The 20117-nt window shown below is 37.9% G+C and overlaps 3 protein-coding genes across 4 annotated transcripts in view; 1 reads left to right on the plus strand and 2 right to left on the minus strand.

Annotated features, from left to right (window-relative positions):
- The window catches only part of RhoU, a 50589-nt gene extending 33580 nt beyond the window's left edge, over positions 1-17009 (minus strand). The window contains exons 1-3 of one of the 2 annotated variants that reach the window (XM_017174748.3): positions 16750-17009; positions 16269-16333; positions 4260-4310 (exon numbers count right to left, since the gene is read on the minus strand). The gene's annotated coding sequence lies outside the window, so the exon portion shown is untranslated. Of the gene's footprint in view, positions 1-4259; positions 4311-16268 lie in introns of both variants that reach the window. The other variant, XM_070288187.1, reaches the window with a different exon arrangement.
- Positions 17010-17254: 245 nt separating this feature from the next.
- On the plus strand, positions 17255-18325 carry Naxe (NAD(P)HX epimerase). The gene is made up of 2 exons (XM_017174800.2): positions 17255-17993; positions 18055-18325. The coding sequence occupies exons 1-2, from the start codon at positions 17380-17382 to the stop codon at positions 18275-18277; spliced, it is 837 nt and encodes a 278-aa protein (XP_017030289.1). The 5' UTR covers positions 17255-17379; the 3' UTR covers positions 18278-18325.
- Positions 18300-19969, minus strand: LOC108080157 (RNA-binding protein NOB1). The gene is made up of 2 exons (XM_017174799.3): positions 19798-19969; positions 18300-19742 (listed from the first exon to the last, which is right to left on the minus strand). Exons 1-2 carry the CDS (start codon positions 19870-19872, stop codon positions 18387-18389), a joined length of 1431 nt encoding a protein of 476 aa, XP_017030288.1. The 5' UTR covers positions 19873-19969; the 3' UTR covers positions 18300-18386.
- Between the last annotated feature and the right edge of the window lie 148 nt (positions 19970-20117).

Below are 20117 nucleotides of genomic sequence, written 5' to 3' on the forward strand. Positions count from 1 at the left end.
GCCGACAGTCGACAATAATATTAATTATAGTTTTTGATGCTCTTTGAATGGGCTTCAATTAAAGACGCTTGACAATTAATTAATCAAGTGAGTCCCTGTGTAACTTTTCATGTGTGTAAAAGCCTCGGCCTCGCCACTTCGATTTTCACTCCCTTTCTCTTTTGGTGAAAATGTGCGTTTTATGTTGAAATTTAATCAAAGGACAAAATAATTGAATGTGTTAACTACAAAGATAGTTAATGTAATTTAAATTTAATAAATATTTCAAGCTTTAAATAATACTTTAATGTATTATAAAATAGGGAAAAGAAAAATACTTCTCGATCAAATATCTGGGAATATTTTTACCTAGAAAATTTATACTCTTTAAATAAGTAAATCGTTTATTATTTAAATGTTTGATTATATAATTTGATTATTTGATATGTTAATTACATTTAAATTAATTAATAATTAATTTTTGTGCTAATATAACTTAGATAACTTTAAGAGGTTATATTCTATTAGATGCATGCTTTGATTTAAATTTAATAAATATTTAATGTCTTTTAATATTTAGCTTTAATATAAAGAAATATTTTCAACTAGAAAACTAATACATTTCTGTGAAAAGTTAGCTATCAATTCAATAACTTCAAGTTTATTGCTTTATTCTTTCATTTCTTATAGAAAGTTGGCCTTTTTCTATGGCTTACGGCCAGCGGCCTTATGTATATATATATATATATAGTGTATATATTTACCTGTAGCGCTTATATAATGCACTTGGTTTCTTTAAATCAAATTTAATTTGCCGACACACGAGTGCTGTGCTGGGTTTGTTGGCCGAGCAATTAAATGCATGCAAAGTTAATTGAGAGAGGAGCAGCAACGACTCCGACTCTGGCTGATTGTTGCTGCTGTTGCTGCTGCAGTGTTGCAGTTGCAGTTGCAGTTGCAGTTGTACTTGCAATTTCCATGGCTGATGGAGTGGAGTTTTGGTTTTTCCTTTGGCACGTATGCGAACAAACAAACGCAAATGAACAGGCGGTGCACATGCATAAAGATATACATACATACATACGTATGTATGTGTGTGCACCTGCCTGGGCATTATATATAGTATTTTTTTTATTTTTTGTTCATGTTTTGGCAGTGGTTCACATTTTGCACTTGATTGAAGTTCATATTTTTCATACTCGAGACGAACACTAATTGTTTTCACTGTACAAGGTAATTTTTGTTTTTTCTGTTTCGGTTTTCCCCTTGGAAAACTCTTGAAAGAAATCCCTGCAAGTTCCTAGACAAATTTCCCATAGGTCGTTGGCATGGAAAAATGCAAAACCCCGTTAAATGTATTTTAATTGCACGAACAATGTGGGAACGCAATTAAAACAAAGCTACAAAGAAGCAAAAAAAAAAAACCCCGAGAAATGAGAATTAAAATAATCAGAAAAGGCAAATTTCAGCTAAGCCAAAAGGCAAACAAAAATTTCAGAACGCCACACAAACGTAATTAAACAAATAATAATAATTAAGGAAAATTACCCAGGTTCGTGCTATATATTACTGAGATTTGATTAACAGTAAACAAGAATTAATCTTTGAAATATCAGGTATAATTTCAGTACAAAAACGATTTAGTTTTCTGTAAAATGTGTATGTATATTCATATAAATGTATATAAATATTATTAAAATAAACCAAAAACTAAGAAAAGGTTAGGCAAATATTTCCATAAAAATCATATCTCTGTTAACATAGTACCAAATCTAATCCCATATATTTTTCTAAGGGCTCTATTGTGCAACCCAGCATCTTTCTGCAATATACCATCCATCATCATCTTGAGAGCTCCATAACTAGTTAGCATGGATTAACTTTGGTTTAAGCCATTAACCAAACACAAAACAAAACCTCTTTTTCTATTTTACCTTTTTCCCCTATTAAAAAAAATCAACATAAAGCCCCTAGGGCCAAACAGAGGCATCTTTTCCTACGTCTTCTTTTATTTCTCATTAGTGGCTCTGGCACAAAGTTTCCATCAGTTTTTCAGTCGTTTTTCCAGTGTTTTCTTGCTTGGCTTTTTCACACGCTTCGTTGGCAAGCTTATAAAGAAACCATAGAAGAAGAAAAAAAATACATAAAATTGAAAGAAATAAAGAAAAGCGACTCGAAAATGCAAATAGAAAAGGTTAACACACAAAACTAACCAACAAAAAATAAAAACCGAAAAAGTGCACGTTTCGGTGTGGGAGGGAGCGGGATGCCGATAGTGTGGAACAAAGAGGCAGACAATAATCATAAAAAGTTGACAACTTGTTGACCCTTTTGTTGGTTATTGCATTTTGAGGGAACACACGTTCATTTTGGATCGTAAAATTTTTTGAAAACACACCATCCACTTAGAGTCGTTATCAATGGAAATTTGTTGCTGACTCAATATTTCTGTCTTTTTCTTAATTTCTTAGCTCTCTCTATTTACATTTTTATTAATTTTTAAGCTTGCACAAGCACAAAGTGTAAGCTGTAAGCTTTTTGAAATTAAATATAATTGGTTATATATCCGTTTACATTTTAGATCAACATACTTCCTTCAACATATTAGGTTTAAGACCTTTTTTTTTCCATAAAAACAATTTTTGTAGAACTTATTAAGTAGTTTTCCTAAATATTTAATTCCTTAATACATTCTTTTTTTAATTGGCCCATTTTTTGCAGAGTATTTGCCTGTTTCTACTTGTTGGCCAAAAGGCCGCCTTAAATCTTCGATTCCCGTTGCTGACGTTTGTCGTTTGCTGCCACAGTTGTTGCTGTAATTTTCGCATAAATTTACAATAATTTATGCAATGGCTTGCATTGTTGTCTTCGTGGTTGTTGTTGGCCAATGCCTGTGTTTGACTCTGAGTTTTACTCTGGACTTCAAGAGTTCGAGTTCGAGTTCGAGTCTGCCATTTTCCACCGCTTGTTTATCGAATTTTTTATTGTCATTTGTGTTTTTATTGAACAGTTTGTGACATTTTACGATTTTCAAAGTGAAAGGTACATATTTGGTAAATTGCTATGGCCAAAGAAATGCGACTCTCCTCGTCTGGTTTAGTTTCGGCTTAAGTTTTGGGCACTTGCATTTGCTTTTTAGCTACCATATATTTTCCCCCCTTTTTTTTTTCTTTTCGGACTGGTTTTCCCCTTCCCTAGCCACTTAGCCTGCGATGAGTTCAGTTCGGTTGCCGCTTCGGCTTGCGGCTTGTTGAAAATGGGAAAAATTGCGCTTTATATATAGTCCATAAAAGTTAATAAGTAACCTCGCGGAGCGGACGGGCTTAGCAAGTGCCTGTCACGAAAAGTCGTCTTTTTCCCATTGAATTGTATTGAATCCGAGGGCAAGTCTTTAGTTGATTTTATTTGAAATTGTACAGTCGAGTTTATAAAAGAATAAAAGACTTACTAACTAAGCAAACCTCGGATATAAAAATCCCTTTGAACTAGTGAGCTTTATGATTATAATATTTCTATTAGTTGTACAAAGAAAGCGGCTGAATCTAAGCTAAAACCCTCCTTACATTTATTATTAAAATTATATAAAACAATATAATTCTCTGCCAAAAAAAGATGAAAGTTGTCAGTTTTTTCAACTATTCCCGTGCCAAAACATTAAAGTCAATTTCATTGAGACCCCCGCCCAAAGTTCGACGCTAATTTCGGTCACGTGTGGCAAATACAAGACGGCAAAATAGTAATAAAGAAAAAAAAAGAATTCTTCAGCTAAAAAGCTAAAAGAACAAAACCATTTTGGCAGCGCGAATTTTAACACAATTAAATAAAAAAAAAAAAAAGAGGAAATAAAAGAGTAAATAAAAGAGTAAATAAAAGAAAATAAATACCAAGGGAGAGCGCAAAGATGCATCGAAAGGCAAATAAACTGAATAAACGATTTGGCGCGAAGCCAAACGCAGAAATTAACACAAAATTTCTTCAAAAAAAGATGACGGAAGGCGACACAAAATGCAATGGAATATTAAATGGAATACGGCGATGGAGCTATATCTTTTCAACTCGATTTGCATATAGCCAAAAGAGGAATTGCGAGAAAATTCATAGGGAAAATAAGTATTTGTTTGGAGTAAACGAAATTGAAATTGATTTACGAAAACTCTTGCTATAAAAGATAGAAAAAAGCTAAACCACGCAGAAACTTTGTATAAATGTAGGGAAAATCTTTATAGTAATGTTTTATATATTTATATCATATAATAAATAGAAATTAAAAACTTACTTACCTAGGATACCTTAAGAACAATGTATTCTCCTGTTTTCAAAATTTGAGAACGCTGCAAAAGAAAAAAAAAGAATTAGAATGTATAAATGTGGTTTAAATATAAAATATATAATAATATATAAATAAAATATATAATAAATTTATATATAAGAAGCTAGCTTTAAACAACAAATGAACTAACAAAATGCAGGGAGTTAATGAAACCGGAACAAAGCCACTACAAAGGAAGGAAAAGGAAAACAACAAATAAATAAGTATAAAAGAATTTAGGGGCGTGGAAAAGGGGAGGCAAAACATGATGTTGCAAGTGTTCAATAAGTCGGCGACGAGGAGGAGCAGATCCTAGAGTGGATAGGTTGGATTATGGCTGCAAAACCTAACAAACCATAAAAATCCGCACATAAATTACATGGTAAAGGAAGACTAAAGAGGGGGAGTCTGATATGAACAGAAAAAAAATAATATCCATAAAAACTATTTTTAAAAATAATTTTTTTAATTGCTGCTGGGTAAATAATCTTAAAAAAAAATCAAAAAATATCATTTGCCTTAGGAGTTTTATTAAATAGATTTTAGGACTGTCTCTGACTTCCATTTATCTGTTTTTTCCAGTGTATGGGACAGCCAAAGAAGCAGCAGCTGCGCCAACGATGGCCAACATACGCAAATGCAAGCAGCAGAAATTTATGAGCAGCCATTCGCAGTCAGCTCCGAGGATCCGCCAAACAAAACTGCCACAAGTGGCCAAAAAGATGGAAGATGGCAAATGGAAGGGAGTACCAAGACGAGGAGGAGCACGAGCAAGGAGACTAGGAGAAGGCCAACTTAAGACCCGGACCAAGTGCAATGACAAAGGCAAATAAATTACAGCATCATTTGCAGGCAAGAAGCAGCCGACAAAGTGGAGTAAAAAGGACAGGGAACATACTACACACAAGGAGGACAGAGATGGAGCAGAGCCTTAACTACCAAAGATTGGCCAACGACAATAAAAAAAAGAACTCCCCCCGAAAACAGAAAAAACCAAAGGAATTGGGTGGAAAAAAAACCGAGACCCCAATCAATGGAGAAATAATTACAAGCGTTACTTTCTTTGGAGCCTGCAAGTCTCTGCTATGCTCCTCCTTTCTCCTTTCCCCTACACGTCTCTCCCTTCTCTTTAAGCATTAATCAACGGTAATTGCCTACGCCCCAATAAAGGAGGAGGAGAAGGAGCAGGAGATTGAAAAGGAAAGAAACCAAGGAAAGCTACTGAATCTTCCCAGGATTATCTCTCAGCACACAAAGATATTAAACTAGAAGATACCATATAACAGACATCCTTGAGGGACATAGTCTTTGTTTATAATGAACCCTTAATAGACATTTTAGAGGTCAGGAAATGAGACAAAAATTGTTTAATTCTAATAGTTAAAAATTAAATAGAAAATCTCTTAAAAATGAATTCGTTTTATAATTTAATTTATCTTTTCGTTTTTTCAGGTCCTATTTCATCAGCTGTTAGAAGAATATGACTCATGTACTCATTTGGCTCATTTCATATTCCTCGTTTTCTACTTGCAACAATGCAAACAAAATTATATTATTTTTTATTTTTGCTTCTTGTAATATAGCCCATTATTTGCTCTCTTCCCTCGGAGACTTTATGATGTTTTATCGTTGCTTCTTTTTCAACGGCCGCCACTTCAGATTCGTTTGCCATGCGGAAGGTATGAGTCATATTTATAGCCTAACTTAAGTTGGTAAAAATAAAAAGAAATATAAAATCCATAAATAAAATAGCTATATATATAAATAAAATAAAATTTTGTATTTAAAAATGTTCCCATCTATTGTAAAGTTTTTTGTTAAGTTGTTATTAAGTTGGTGTTGAGTTGTTAAATTGTTGTTGAATTGTTTTTAGTTGTTGTTGAGATCGTTAAGTTCTTGTGTGTGAGACACCAACGCTTTTGAGAGGCTGTATTGCTTAAACTAAAACTTATACCCAACAAATTATTTGCCAGAACATTGAACTACTCTAATGCAACGCAGTGTATTGGGGAGTACACTCTCAAAAGTCAGCTTGCCTGCAAAAGCCTTGGCTTGAAAAAAATATTTTCAAGTGTTTTTGCCGCTTGACTGATGCACTGTTGTTGCAATTGTTGTTGCTGCTGTCGTACATGTTGCTGATATTGTTGTTTATGTTTCGGCTTATTTAGTTATGTTTTGTCCCCCCCCCCCTTTTTTTTTTGTTGTTGTTGAAATTTTCGAAATATTACGTATACGTCCACAACTATTGTGGCTTTAATTGGCCTGTTTTTGTCGGCTTTCGTCTGATTGTTGCTGGTTTTTATTGCAAATTTTTTTTTTCTGTAGTTTGTTTTTGTTGCTCTGTGCAGGCCCATTCGTATGGCGATTATTAACTTGCAGATTGCACATTTTACAGTCAATTTGGTGCGCAAATCGAGTTTGTGTTCGGATTTTTGCTCCCGTACTCCCTTTTTTTTCTCCCCTTTTCCATTTTTCCATTCACCCCTTTTTGTTTCTTGAATACCTCTCCCTATTTTTTCTGCTCTGTTTTCCCCTGATTGCCATAAAAAGTTTGATTTCTTGAGGGGAACAGTGTAAGATTCAGTGTACCTAGAGTGATTTTTTGTACAAATGTGCATTTAAAATCATTTAAAAATTGTAACTAAAAGTATGTTACACCAAAATTTCTTAGGGAATTTTGTATACAAAATTAAGATGTAATTGTGTTTCATTTTAAGAGTTTAATATGCCAAAATTATATTCCCCTTATAGTTAATTAAATGAACTTTAAATACATTTCGAAATTTCAGTAGTAGGTCTCCCTTAAAACAGTCTTCACTGTGGACCAAGCAAATAAAACTCGCCGCCGACACAAACAAGCCAACAACAAATCTGCCATAATAATTGATAAACACTCGATAGGTTCATGAACCCCTCAACACACACGCACCCAAAACAAAGACAAAAGCAACGAAAATAAGTAAAAGAAGTACAAGGGGCGGGAGGAGGAGGAAATGGAGGGCAGAAGGGAGAAGATAGAGCACGAGGAGCCGGCAGAAACTTCATCGTTTAGTCATTTTTGCTGAGTTTCGTATAATTATTTTTAGCTTTAGTTTTTCTGCCGTCCTAGTGAGTCACGTTGAAGGTAGAGGAGATACCCCCGCCCATGGTTAAATTGACTTTTAATTGTTTAACAAAAAAAAAAAAAAAAAAAAAAAACATAAAAAAACAACAAAATAAAAAAAAGGGAGCATAGACACGAAAAACGGCCGGCCAAGTCGAAGTCGTTGGCTATTAAAGTAATTATGGAAAGTTGGTGATTTTTACGCATTTGGTGTGTAAATTGATTTTGCTATATTTTTTATCATTTCTGTTTGCGAACTTAGCCGAAAGTTGTTTTTGTTGATTTTTTATGGGGAAGAACTGGGGATTTTAGATTCATGCAAGCCATCGAGACAGACACTGAAATCTGTTGTTTCTGATTTAAAATTTATGTTTACATTAATTATTCAAATAATTCCAAAAATTTAGGGTTACACTTTTTCAAATAAAAATATATTTTACAACGAATTGAGTTAACTTTAAAACTAAAACAAAAGATTTAAATGAGAGTCTGTAAAATTAATTTTCGTTAATTTCGTCAATTTTTTAAAAGAAAAAATCTTGATAAATTATAAAATAAAAAATATCTATGCCAAAAATCCATTTCAATGTAGCTTTTAAATTGAAACAATTAAATTTAATTAAATATGACGACAATAATATAGAAAAGCTAAGAAAAGTTGTTGTTTTTTTATTGTAGATTATTTTATTATTATTTTTTTATTATTATTATTATTTGTTTTGCGAGCGGTGTGGGAACTTTTCAAGACCTCCCCTCCCCAGACTCCCCTCGGCCAGTAGCCCTGGTCATGGGCCATAGCAAATCGGGTTTGAAATGCAATAAAGCGTGATTTTCCAAACTGAAGCGTAACGAGCAACGAACGAGCAAAAAAAAAAAAAAGCCGTATGCTATACACATACATACATAACAGCTATAGTTGTATATTGCAAAATAAACACCTGAAGCGAGACAGGCAGAGCCACAACAACACCAACAACCATACGCATAGGGCCCCGAAACGTAATCTCTCTTTGTAGCCCCAGGGTTCAAAAAGGGGTTAAGCGGCCAAGTTTTGTGGGTGAAGTGAGGGTTTGGGGTGGGTTAACGAAAGTGAACCCCAGCGCATCTCGGGCGAAGCCACACCGAAAACTAACCCACAAAATCAAGGTAATTCATACGGTTCAATGCAGCAGAACACAAAAATGGGTAGTAAAAAAAATTTAAACCAAGGGAAAAGAAAAGGGAAATTAAGTGAAAATTGAGAAAAATAACATTTTAAATATTAAAAAAAAACAAGCAAGTACTTATTAATTAATTGTAAAATTAAGCGATAGGATTATCGATTACAAGCAAGCCAAGTCAAGCAATCAATCATTAAGCTACCAATACTGTCGTTATCGGGAGTGCTTAGTTTTTATTTATTATTCTGTTGAGTTACTTTATCAATGAACATGTTGCAATTTTGTTTTGTGGATTACAAGTGGAATCAGTAAGACACTAAATAAATAATATAATTGATAAAGAAAAATGACAAAGCTTGTGCTAAAAATACACTATAAGCTGGTGATATTATTAAAATATTAATAAAATTAAATAATAAAGATTTCACTGAAAACATTTTTGGTATTTACTTTTATTTAATGTTATTTAATTGCTTTTTAAATATTTTAATTTTAGATTAAATATCGATAGGCAATATTTCTCTATATGAATAAGTTAATTTAAAGATGCACAATTATTCACAGTTTTTTGAATAGTTTTATAAACAAAACATATATATATTTATATATTTATATATATATATATATATATATATATATATATACGTTTATACGTTGACTTTATTTTACTAGATGCTATAATCAATCAAACTTAGCTATTACCTAAAGTTATTAATCTCGCAGTAAGTGGAGTTCATTTCTAGTAACCACAAGTGTCGAAAAACTGTTTAACACAAAAAGGAAAATATAAACAAAATAAGAGAAAGAAAAAAACAAAAGAAAGCCCAAAGAAACATACGGTTTCAGAAAACTTTTCCAGTGGCAAAGAACTTTTCCGCAAAACAAATACGATATTTCCAGTTGAGGTCCAGTTCACGCATTACGAATTCTCTCAGATGACAATAAGCAGATTCAGATGCAGAGACAGATACAGTTTCAGATACAAATGCTCGAGAGATACATTGGCAAGAGTTTTGCCGCCAGCTTATCGGGGAAAATTGGCGGGGGAAAAGGGAAAACAGGCGAGGTACAAACGCTTATCGGGCTTATCATGCGTAAATGATAAATGGAATTGAACCAAACACACACTTTTCTGTGCTCTCGTTCTCTTTGTGGGTTCAGTTTTCGGTTTCGGTTTGTGGGTTTCGCTACTCTCTGACATTTTTCTTTTTTTTTCCCGCTTATCGCTTCGTTTGCATTGTCAAATCTTCAAACCAGACGACAAACAATTGCAACATTGAAAAATTTTAAATTAAATAAATAACAACGAGAAGGAGGAGGGTTGGGCAATTTCCAAATGGAAGATTTGTGTCAGCCTGGGTCAGTGGCTGGGCAGTAAATCTCTGCCAGCTTGTGTCTCTTATTTTGGCTTCTTTGTCAGCTCAAGTTGGCCCAGATGATAGTAGCTACTACCTTAGTGAAGGCCAGCTTGGGGATATCTTAAAGTTGTCCAACTAGTTTTATGTCTCTTAAAAAAAATAGTTTCAATTATATTATAGCCTATTTATTTATACTTATTATATCACATTGATTGCACAATTTAAATCTTGCTTTAATTATAAATAAATCGTATTAAAAGAGACATCTGTGTATAACATTTTCCCACATTTTCCTCAACTTTTCACCTGTATATTTCATTTTATATTGCCAACAAATCCGTTTGGTCGATAGCCGATATCCGTTTGACATTTAATTTATTATTTTTGCTTTCAGTTTGGGGCTCATCCCCTCAAGTGGTGACCTCCTGCAAAATGTGTCGTGTTTGTCACCCCCAGTATATCCGAACGACTCTCTCGGCTGTCAGTCTGTCAGCTGTCTTGGATTTCGCTTCTGTAGCCATTGCTCTCGATTCTCATAATTTGCATTGACCTACACTTGTCTGCGGATTGACAGTTGGACATCTCACAGAAGGGACGATTAAGGGGTTTTGATATCTCTTACCCTAGTATTTTCTTAATTCCCCCTATGTATATATCCTTTGCCATCTTTTTTGGCACGAGGCAAAGAGCGGCAAAGGAGAAGAGTAGTTTTTTATTTGAAACCAACGGACATCATGTCACATGTGTGCACTCAGCGAAAAATTAATAAATATGTGTTAATAACATTCAACTTTTGAGCGAAATAAAGTTAAATGGGGAAGTTCTTAAATAGGGGCTCCAGGACTTAAACTAGAATTCCCATTTAAATAGATCGATTTGGATAATGGACATATTTATAGTTTCTTAAAAATGTATTTCAATTTCTCTCTGTGCCCTGACCTCCATGACCTCCTCCCCTGGGATTCCCCTGCTATAGCATGTTGAGCACTTGCATATTTCCTCATTTTTTCCGCTGTTGTTGTGGCTGTTGTCGTGTTATATAGCACACAATTTACTGGCTCAACTGTTTCAACTTCAATTACAGTTGGATGTCGGAGTGCTCGAAGAGCCAGAGTCGGTTTTGTGGCATGGGCTTTATGTCCGCCTTCTGTCCTCTTGTATCCTGTTTTCCTCTCGTCGCGGGCATGTTTCATTTCATTTTGACAAACATTTTGTTTGTTCGCTTTCAAAGTAAATCACCAAGTAGATATTAAAAAATAAATACAAATAAAGAAACATTTTCCCTTTACTGGAACAATCGAAAAAAATAGCTTAATGTTTTATTAAATTAGTATCCAAATTTTTACAGAGAATAATTGGTATTTTCTTCTAAATTAAACAATCTGTACTACTTGCAAGTATTCAAAAATAAGTATATATTATATAAAAGAACGTCTGAATATATTTCTGATATATTTAAGGGGACTTTTATAAAAAAGAAACATTAAATAAATATTTGAAAAGCTCGCAAACTTAAATACATTAAACACCCTCCTTCGCGGACTTACGGCACTTTCAACTCCTTCTAAAGCCCACTCCTTGCTACGCGGCCAGGTGCACGTGGAACAGGTAACAAGCAACTGGATACCTGTAGCATTTAGTTGTAGATGCGTTGGCAGAGCGCGCAAAACATGTTAATTTGCGAGCTACAAAATGCATCCGATGATTGCCTGAGCATCGTGGGTATTTAAATTCTCCTTTTTTTCTGCTCAATTGATAGGGTTAATTGGGAGCAGCCGTGGGGGGTACGGGCCGGTGACAAGGCCATCCTATAGCTCCTCCGCCATTATGCATCTTTGGCATCATTTCGCCTTAGTATCGTGACATTTAACTTCCTACTTTCCAGCCCCAACCCTATTTGATTAGTGATTTCCTAGCATTATGCAACATTTACTCCACATCCAGTATTATTTGCAGACACATATCATATTATCGGCGCGTCTCCGTTATTGTGGTTTATTTTTCTGGTGCTGCTGGTTTTTTTTCCGTTTCCCGCAAACAATTCATTTTTCCAGTTTGATTGAATCATGTCGCACAGAGCTGAGCGGGGATTTTAATGCAATTTTCCCATTCCCAGTCGCAATCCAAGTCCAGCCCCATTTAATTGGAATTCCAATTTGGTGGCACAGCTCCACAGCAACAACAACAGCAACCGCCACAAAATCGTTTTTTCATCTCATTATTGCAAGTGGTCGAAATTAATTCATAACACATACGATATTAAACACACACAAAAAATCTGGTGGAAAAGCCACTGGCTGGTTTGTTTATCCGCAGCTTTTCACACTCCAAGGGAATAATAATTTATAATTTTGGTTAATGGAACCGCAATCATGATTATATTTTATGTATACGCTAGTTATCGAAAAACTCTAGGCAAAGTCCCACAATCTCTACTGTAACTTTATATTTTCGAGAATGCAACTGAAATAAATCTGTAGTGGGGAAAATCTCTTAAAGCACATTCCATACCAACATCCTTTCTTTTAAGCCTCCTCCTACACTCTGGTTTGGGCTTTTGTTGTTGTTTTATTCTGCTATCTTTCTCCATTTTTACCCACCAGCCGAAAAATTCTAGCCCAGTCACATTGCAGGAAAATGTGCGGAAAGCAGAGTCAATTTGCTGACTTACATAAAAAGTGCATATGCAACCATCTCCTTGCGCCGAGGCTTTTCCCGCCTGTACCCGAAGGCACCCCGGAAATGCAATTTCCATATGGGCGATGGCAGAAAATGTACAACACTTTGCTTAGGATAACTCGTCCAGCTCAACAAGAACGTAACGAAACAAAAAACGCTAAAAAAAAAAAAAAAAAAAAAAAACCTGCAAATGCTCCAAATCTCGGGTTTAAAAGCCCACTTCCCCCCGAAAAGGCACGTAGTTGGGCTGGCTGGCAGTTATATCCTGGCATCCAGGCGATGCCTCCTGGGAATTACCTTGGTTATTGTTTCAACATTTTTATCTGCCCGCCCTCGACAACAGAACAAAAAATAATGGGCGAGCCCCACAAGGAAGCAGGTGAAATAATAAAAAAAAAAATAACAACGAGGCGACGACTAGGGCGAGTCCCTAAAAATAGGGAGAGGGGTGTATTACATATGCCACGAGTGCGTTTGGGCATAAATCCCAATTTAATCCATCCGGCTTTTAGTTTTGTACATTTTCCATTTCCCAACTCTTCTAGCCAACTTTTGTGTGTGTTGCTTCCTTCTTAATTTATACTTTTCTTATGTAAGTTTAAGTGTATCCAACATTTTTTCAATTTAATTTAATACTAACTATTACAAAGTAATTATTGGAGGGGAAACGGTGTAATTAAGGAGCCTGTAAAGTTTTAGTGCATTCATTTAGTAATATATTATTAAATATATTGGCAAATACGCTTGTATAATATTTTATTTTTTTACATTACGCATTTCTCTAAAAATTATAGTGCGATTTTTGTAATTTAAGTACTACTATTTTTGTAAAGAAAAAAACAAAATAAAATATCTACATTTTGTTACGACTGAAATCCCCATTAAATTCGTTGCAGTGTTGTTTGTATTTTTATACATATTTCGTTTTATTTTTTACCAGCCTAGTAACATTCCTTCCCTTATGACCCCCTCTGTCCCCTGCATCCTCTGCCTCTAGCACTCCCCAGTGGCTTGATTTTGGCTAAAAACTGTTTTCGGTACGGGCTAACATTTTTATGTTTTCGTTTTTTTGTTTTGTTTTTTGTTTATTTTTGTCTGTATTTCTACCTTAAAATGTTTGTTCTGTACTGTGTCTCGCTTCCACCTACCTGTCGCTAAGCCGCGCTTTCGGAACAATAAAAGATAAGCCGACGTAATCCCATGGGGTTTGCCCCCGATCTGGGTCCGAAAACCTGGAATTTATTATTCCTGCAGTTCGTCCGTTGTTCTTCTGTTAGTGATACACCAATGTTGTTGTTATTATTATTATTGAAATATAAACTTATCAGTGGCCTCTGAGCAATCACAACGTTGTGGTATAAAAGCTCACAAATGGCATTACATGAGGGGGAGAACATTGATAGGCGCCAGCACGATCACTATTGTGAAGCGAGCAGGCGATTGAATCACTCCGTGACAACAACTCCGATATACAATCAAGGTCAAAGGTTCAGCAAACACAGAGTCCAGTATCTGATACCCATTAACGGAAGTACTATTCCTGAGAGTATTTCTTATTTATAAAGAAAAGTAAGATTATCCCTAACTTTAAATAAACTTTGGTAATATTTGGTAAATACAATGCAATACTCTTTGATTGTAATTTTAATTTTAAATTATTAATATAATTTGGTACACCCAAATGTTGCAGGGTATTAAAATACTGAGCAAGGCGAAAAGAAAATGCAGATACAAAAGACAAACACTAAATATTTATGACTCCCTCGAAAGAGACGGCCAAAGAGAATGTCAGCAATGAAGTGACTAAGCTTTGACCCCGGCTCTGATCCCCTTCTCCCACTCCTTTTCTCACTCTCTCTGTCTCTCTGTGTGCTCCTCTACATTCTCTTTCGTCGGACAGCTTAGTTTAGTAACCCATTCAACTTGTCACCCATTTTCGCTTATCAATTCCACTTTCAGTTTCCATTTCTATTTTCCCAGCTCGTGTGAAGGCGATAAGCCTGCCACAAAGAAAAAATTATCTGACGGATGCTATTATAAAATAGATTTTGTATTTGTCATTTAAGATATTATGTACATATAATAAATAAGTAAATATAATTAAAGAGAGCTCTGAAAAAATGGTTACATCAAAATATTAATATTTTAAATTTAATACAAAAATTCCAGATAATTTTTGGGCAGTGCGCTTGAAAAGCTTTTCAATTAGTTTAAAATAAAAACAAATAACAAACGAGCTAACAAGCTAACAACAAGCTCAACACATTGAAATGCATTTTCGACTCGAGATAAAGTTAAAGTTAAAAGTTTAGTTGAAGGCCAACTGCAGCTTAATTCTTCTCCTCCCTTTTGTTAGCTTCTCTTTCATAGTTCTGCTTAGCCAACTAAAGTGAAGCCCCACAAAGTGCACTAAAAAACAGACAACAAATGGTGAACAAATACATACATAGATACACACATATATCTTATATAAAAGAAAAACAGAAAAACCGCCTGTCGAGACACATTTGAGCAATAAAAGCAAATGCGAAAGAAGTGGAAAAATATAAGAAAAAAAAATAAACAACAATAACGAGGCCAGCAAATCACAGCGGCTGAAGAAGAAGAAAACGAAGAAGAAGAAGCGTGAGCCAGGTAATCAGCACCACCAAAATAGCACCGTGGGTGCCGTGCCAAAGGTGGGAAAACCTTAGAACAAATAAATCGAACTCAAAGGAATAGCATTGAACAAAATAGAGAAATAATATTAGAAGAATTGTTTATGAAAATAGTAAATACTTATGTTCTTTGTAAAATTGGAAACAAATGTCCATATGTCTAGCAACGATGATTCAGATTTATTTTTTTTTGCTGACACAGCCCGTTTCAAGTAAGTTATTATTATTTTTTCATGCACATATGTATATATTCGTCCCACTGTGCCGACAGGAAGCAGCGTTGAAGAAGCAGAAAAGCTGAGCCAAACAAAAGGCAAAGGTAAAGAGCAGCTGCTGCTCTCCTCCGTCTTTCGCTCTCACCGATCGCTTACCTGGTCCTTTTTATTCAACTCCTCACCCTCTTGACACACACCCCACCCCCCTGGCCTACCTGTGTGCTCGCTAGCCATTGGAGCGTGAGAGGAAGGGAGATGGCAGCAACAATAAACCTGCTGCAACGACCCGAAAAATTTGCATGAGCAGAAGCAGCAGCAAAAGCAGGAAGAGGGAGGAAATAGAGGAAGGAAGGCGAATAGAAAAGGGACAGGGATGAAGTGCATTAAAATGCATTCTACAAAAATATTCCCACATTTTTGTTGCTAACAACAAAAACAACCCAGAAAGACGCATTAATCAATAAACATTGCGTTTAAAGAACGATTAATTCCCATACTTCAATAGATTACGACATTCTCTGCAAAGAGACAGAGGAACCAAGGTGGTATCTACGCAGGTGGCGGCAGGTAAACGGACGTTGAAATAATAATCCGGAAATTTCTACACGACTTGAAATTAAATCCGAAAAAAAGAAACCCAAAAGCCGAACCAAATTGAAAATAAATGAAATGCAATCCGAAAACTGCTGCAATCCATAAAAAGGTGGCTCATATTTTCTGCCCCTTCCCCACCTTCTGATTCGTTGTCCAGTGAAAGTTCTCAGCGAACGTGTCGCAACATAATTAAACATGAATAAAAATGACTTACCTCAGCTTGGATAAACGAGATTCCAATTAATTCCTTGTTTTGTCGAACTCGAACTCCATTTGATTCTTGAAACAAATAAATAAAACCCCGATAAACACTTGGAAACAACCAGAAAAAATTAATAAAAAATATATAAGAGGCGTGCAGCTCTTTTTGTTTACAGTTAAAAATTTCCCTTCACATTAACTCAATCACCAATTGTTTTAATTAATTTCATCACTTTATATTTTATTAGTTTAATTATATTTTGCTCTAAATGTGTAAATTGTGTTGTAATTAGCAAGGAAAATTTCACATATTTTTGTATAATTTGCCAAATTATTCGTTTTTAATTGTTCATTAAATTATTAATTTGTTTTTTGATTTAGTTAGCTCTGTTTTCTCCACTGATAATTGTTAATTGAAGCCAAACTGTATTTACAAAGCACCTGCAACGCGCGCGCGCAACTTGCACAAACTTGTCGAACGCTGTTGCTATTACCGTTGCTTTTGTTGCTCTGCGGCTGCGCTGTTGCGTCTGCGCTCCGCTGCGCCGATGTGTGACGACACGCAACTTGCAAAGATTTCTTTCTGTTCCTGATGCCGTTGTTGCCGTGGTCTTACGCAGTTTGCAATGCGTGCCAGCAGCAAAACACAATATAACAAATAACAATAACAAAACAACGCGCGCGAAACAAAACCGAAAACCGAAATGAAAACAAAAAACACAGCGAGCCGATCGCGCAAGTCCGATCCAGCGAATTCTCCGATCAGTGTGACCAAAATATTAGTGGTGGGAAAACACCGAACTTCGCAGATATCGATGTTTTTCGATAACTTTGACTTGAGATGTCTGGTGGGGTTTTCAGAGAAAGCGAGAGGCAAGCAGGCTAAATATACTGTTTTATTAACATTTTTATTCCTTTTTGCACTCCCATTGGGAAATACAAAAAGTGAGCCCTAGTATTTTATTTATGTCTTCGTAATATCGATGTATCGATATTTTCCCTGTGATATGGCAGCACTCAACTCAGCTGTTTCCAAATTTGTATTGCCAAAAATTTGATATTTTATTTCGACTTTCGAAAACAAGTTTCCGGGAGAAGAAAGAAAGCAATTCCGCCCGCAATCTATGAGCCTGCTGAGCTGGCAGCGGCTTGCGTCCCCGAGGACCCTTTTCCGGCTTCTTAACCCCTTGACCACACATAGCATCAAGCTCAAACCAAGGGCATTTCACCAGAACCCACTGACAAAGCGATTTTACGCCGGCGACAAGAAAATGGTCAAGTATCTGACCCAGAGCGAGGCCATCAATGTGGACCAGGAGCTCTTCACGTCCTACAGATTCAGCGTAGACCAGCTAATGGAGCTGGCCGGGCTAAGTTGTGCCCACGCGGTGGCCAAGTGCTTTCCCCCGGAGAGCCATTCGCGGGTCCTTGTCTGCTGCGGTCCAGGGAATAACGGAGGCGATGGCTTGGTCTGCGCCCGCCACCTCTCCCTGATGGGTTACAAGCCCGTCATCTACTACCCGAAGCCAACGCCCAAGCCCCTGTACGAGGCCTTGAGCCACCAGTGCCAAATGATGGAGATCTGTGCGGTAAGCGAGTGCCCAAGCGTTGAGGTGGCCGCCAGCCAGTACGATCTCATTGTGGACGCCCTCTTTGGGTTCAGCTTCAAGCCACCCGTTCGGGCTGATTTCGTTTCCGTCGTGGAGCTGATGCAGCAGACAAAGCTGCCAATAGCCAGGTGAGGAGACGGGTTACCAGGTGGAGGCATGATCCAATCTAATCTATTGTTTCCCTTTTAGCGTGGACATACCCAGCGGCTGGGACGTGGAGAAGGGCCGAGTGAATGAGTGCGACTTGGAGCCGGCTCTGCTTATTTCCCTGACTGCTCCCAAGCTCTGTGCCCGCCACTTCCGGGGAGAGCACCATTACCTGGGCGGCAGATTCGTGCCGCCAGCTCTGCAGCGCAAATACGAACTGAATCTGCCCGTCTATCCCGGCAACGAGCTGTGCGTCAAACTGTGATTCACTGGGAATAAAGGGGATCTTTGATCTTGAGCCGACAGACATTAACATTCCTTCTGTTTTATTTCAAATATATTTATATATTATTACTTGTTATACCATAAAATATCTATTTGTACAAACGATTGTAGTTCTTGCGCCTGCGATCCTCCTCAAAGTTGTTGTTCCTGGCCCATTCCTTGAGGTTACCCTTGGAGCGCAGCATGGCCGACTTGGAGTCCACGTCGCGTAGCACAAACGGGGAGAAGCCGGCGGTGTAGTCCTCATTCAAGGCATTCGTCTTGGTCTTGGCCACACGCGATGGCATTTGCCGGGGCATCGGCTGATCCTCAAAGAGGATGGGATTCCGCGAGTGCTTGCCGCCCTGGAAGCGCGGCAAACTCTGGTTCTTGTATTTGTTGGTCAGTGGCCGACGCGTGTTTATGTGTATCACTTGGCGACCGTTCTCGTCCAGGCTGACGGCCACGCGCTTTAGTGTCTTGTTGCCGCAGTTGGGACAGAAGACCTTGGTCATGATGCTGGTGGTCTTGTAGCAGGCGTAGCAGCGTAGGATGTAGGTGCGCAGCTGCTTGATAATACGGCCATTGAGAGCGGCCAAATGGAGATTGAGCTGCTTGAGGACGTTCTGCAAAGCGTAGTCCGTGGTCATGCAGGCCACGGGCGGCACCTCGTCGGTCTCCACCTTGCCCTCGAGCGCCTTTTTGGCCTTCTTGATGTTGGAGTGCGTGATCCAGCCGTCGTCACCCACGTCCTCTTCTTCTGCCTGTGGACGCTCCTCCTCTTCCTCGGGTTCGCCTTCGCCTTCGTCTGCCCTCGGCTGGGATATCAGCAACTGGGAGAGCTCCTGCTCTTCCTCGGCGCTAGGCGCACACTTGAGCTGCTCGAAAAGTTTGTCTAGCTCTTCCTGTGAGGGTTCATCCTCCTCTGGCTGGCAGGGTGGGGCTTCCTTGCCCGCCAACTGAGCTTCAATGGCGGCTTTCACGTTGTCCACGGGTGTGGTTTCCGCTTCCTCCTCCTCTGGTTTGCCCTCTATAGACTTATCCACCTCCTCCTCGGATGCCTCCTCTTCCTCCTCCTCCTCCTCCTCCTCCTCCTCCTCGTCAGACTCTTCCTCACCCTCGGGCATGTACCAGCCCACCAAACGCTTGTTGCTTGCATCCAGCATCTCGGCGGGCTTCTCCTTGGAGGCAATAGTCTGCGCCATTATTGGTTCTGTGCGCAAATGGGCAGTGCCCACGGTGTCCGCCTCCAGCTCGTAGGTGAGGGAGATGACCTTTAGATCGATGCCCGAGAGACTGGCGTAGTCTCCGGTCCGTTTGGCGAACTCCACGCAGTGCTTGACACTCTCGGGACGCGGCTCCCGCACCTGCAGGTCGAAGGGCAGGACGCAGAGGCGTCGGATCTGTCTCTTGTTGCGCACCTCGGCCACAACTTCGGGCACTGTCAGCACCTGCTCGGCATATTCCTAAATTCGATTTACTCGTTAGTGGGTTTGCAGTCTTGATCTAGAGCACACTCACGTTCAGGGGCACGGCGTTTATGAAGGCCGTAGTGTCCGCTACCAGGAACTTGATCTTTCCACTTGTCTCCGCCATTTCGCCGGAAAACTCTTACATGAAAAACAAAGGAAAGCAAAACAAAACTTCGCAAGCAGCACGTGTCGGAGTGGCCAATGTGACCGTAGCACAAATCAAATAAAAACCGTACGCGTTTCAAGTGTGCACTTGTCTGGCAACACTCTGCACATATTCGATTTACTTACACCTCTATTGACCAATCGAATATCCAGAACGCCGGGCCAAACATCGACAATAGGCTGTTTTGAGGACATCGATTACTG

Source organism: Drosophila kikkawai, chromosome X, assembly GCF_030179895.1.
Source record: "Drosophila kikkawai strain 14028-0561.14 chromosome X, DkikHiC1v2, whole genome shotgun sequence".
In the NCBI taxonomy this organism is placed as follows: domain Eukaryota; kingdom Metazoa; phylum Arthropoda; class Insecta; order Diptera; family Drosophilidae; genus Drosophila; species Drosophila kikkawai.

What these genes read in the sequence shown, in the direction of transcription:
- Naxe (XM_017174800.2), top strand. Translation starts at nt 17,380, where the DNA reads ATGAGCCTGCTGAGCTGGCAGCGGCTTGCGTCCCCGAGGACCCTTTTC. An exon ending in ACAAAGCTGCCAATAGCCAG is followed by an intron (nt 17,994 to 18,054) that starts GTGAGGAGACGG and finishes TTTCCCTTTTAG; the next exon opens with CGTGGACATACCCAGCGGCT.
- LOC108080157 (XM_017174799.3), bottom strand. Translation starts at nt 19,872, where the DNA reads ATGGCGGAGACAAGTGGAAAGATCAAGTTCCTGGTAGCGGACACTACG. An exon ending in TAAACGCCGTGCCCCTGAAC is followed by an intron (nt 19,743 to 19,797) that starts GTGAGTGTGCTC and finishes AATCGAATTTAG; the next exon opens with GAATATGCCGAGCAGGTGCT.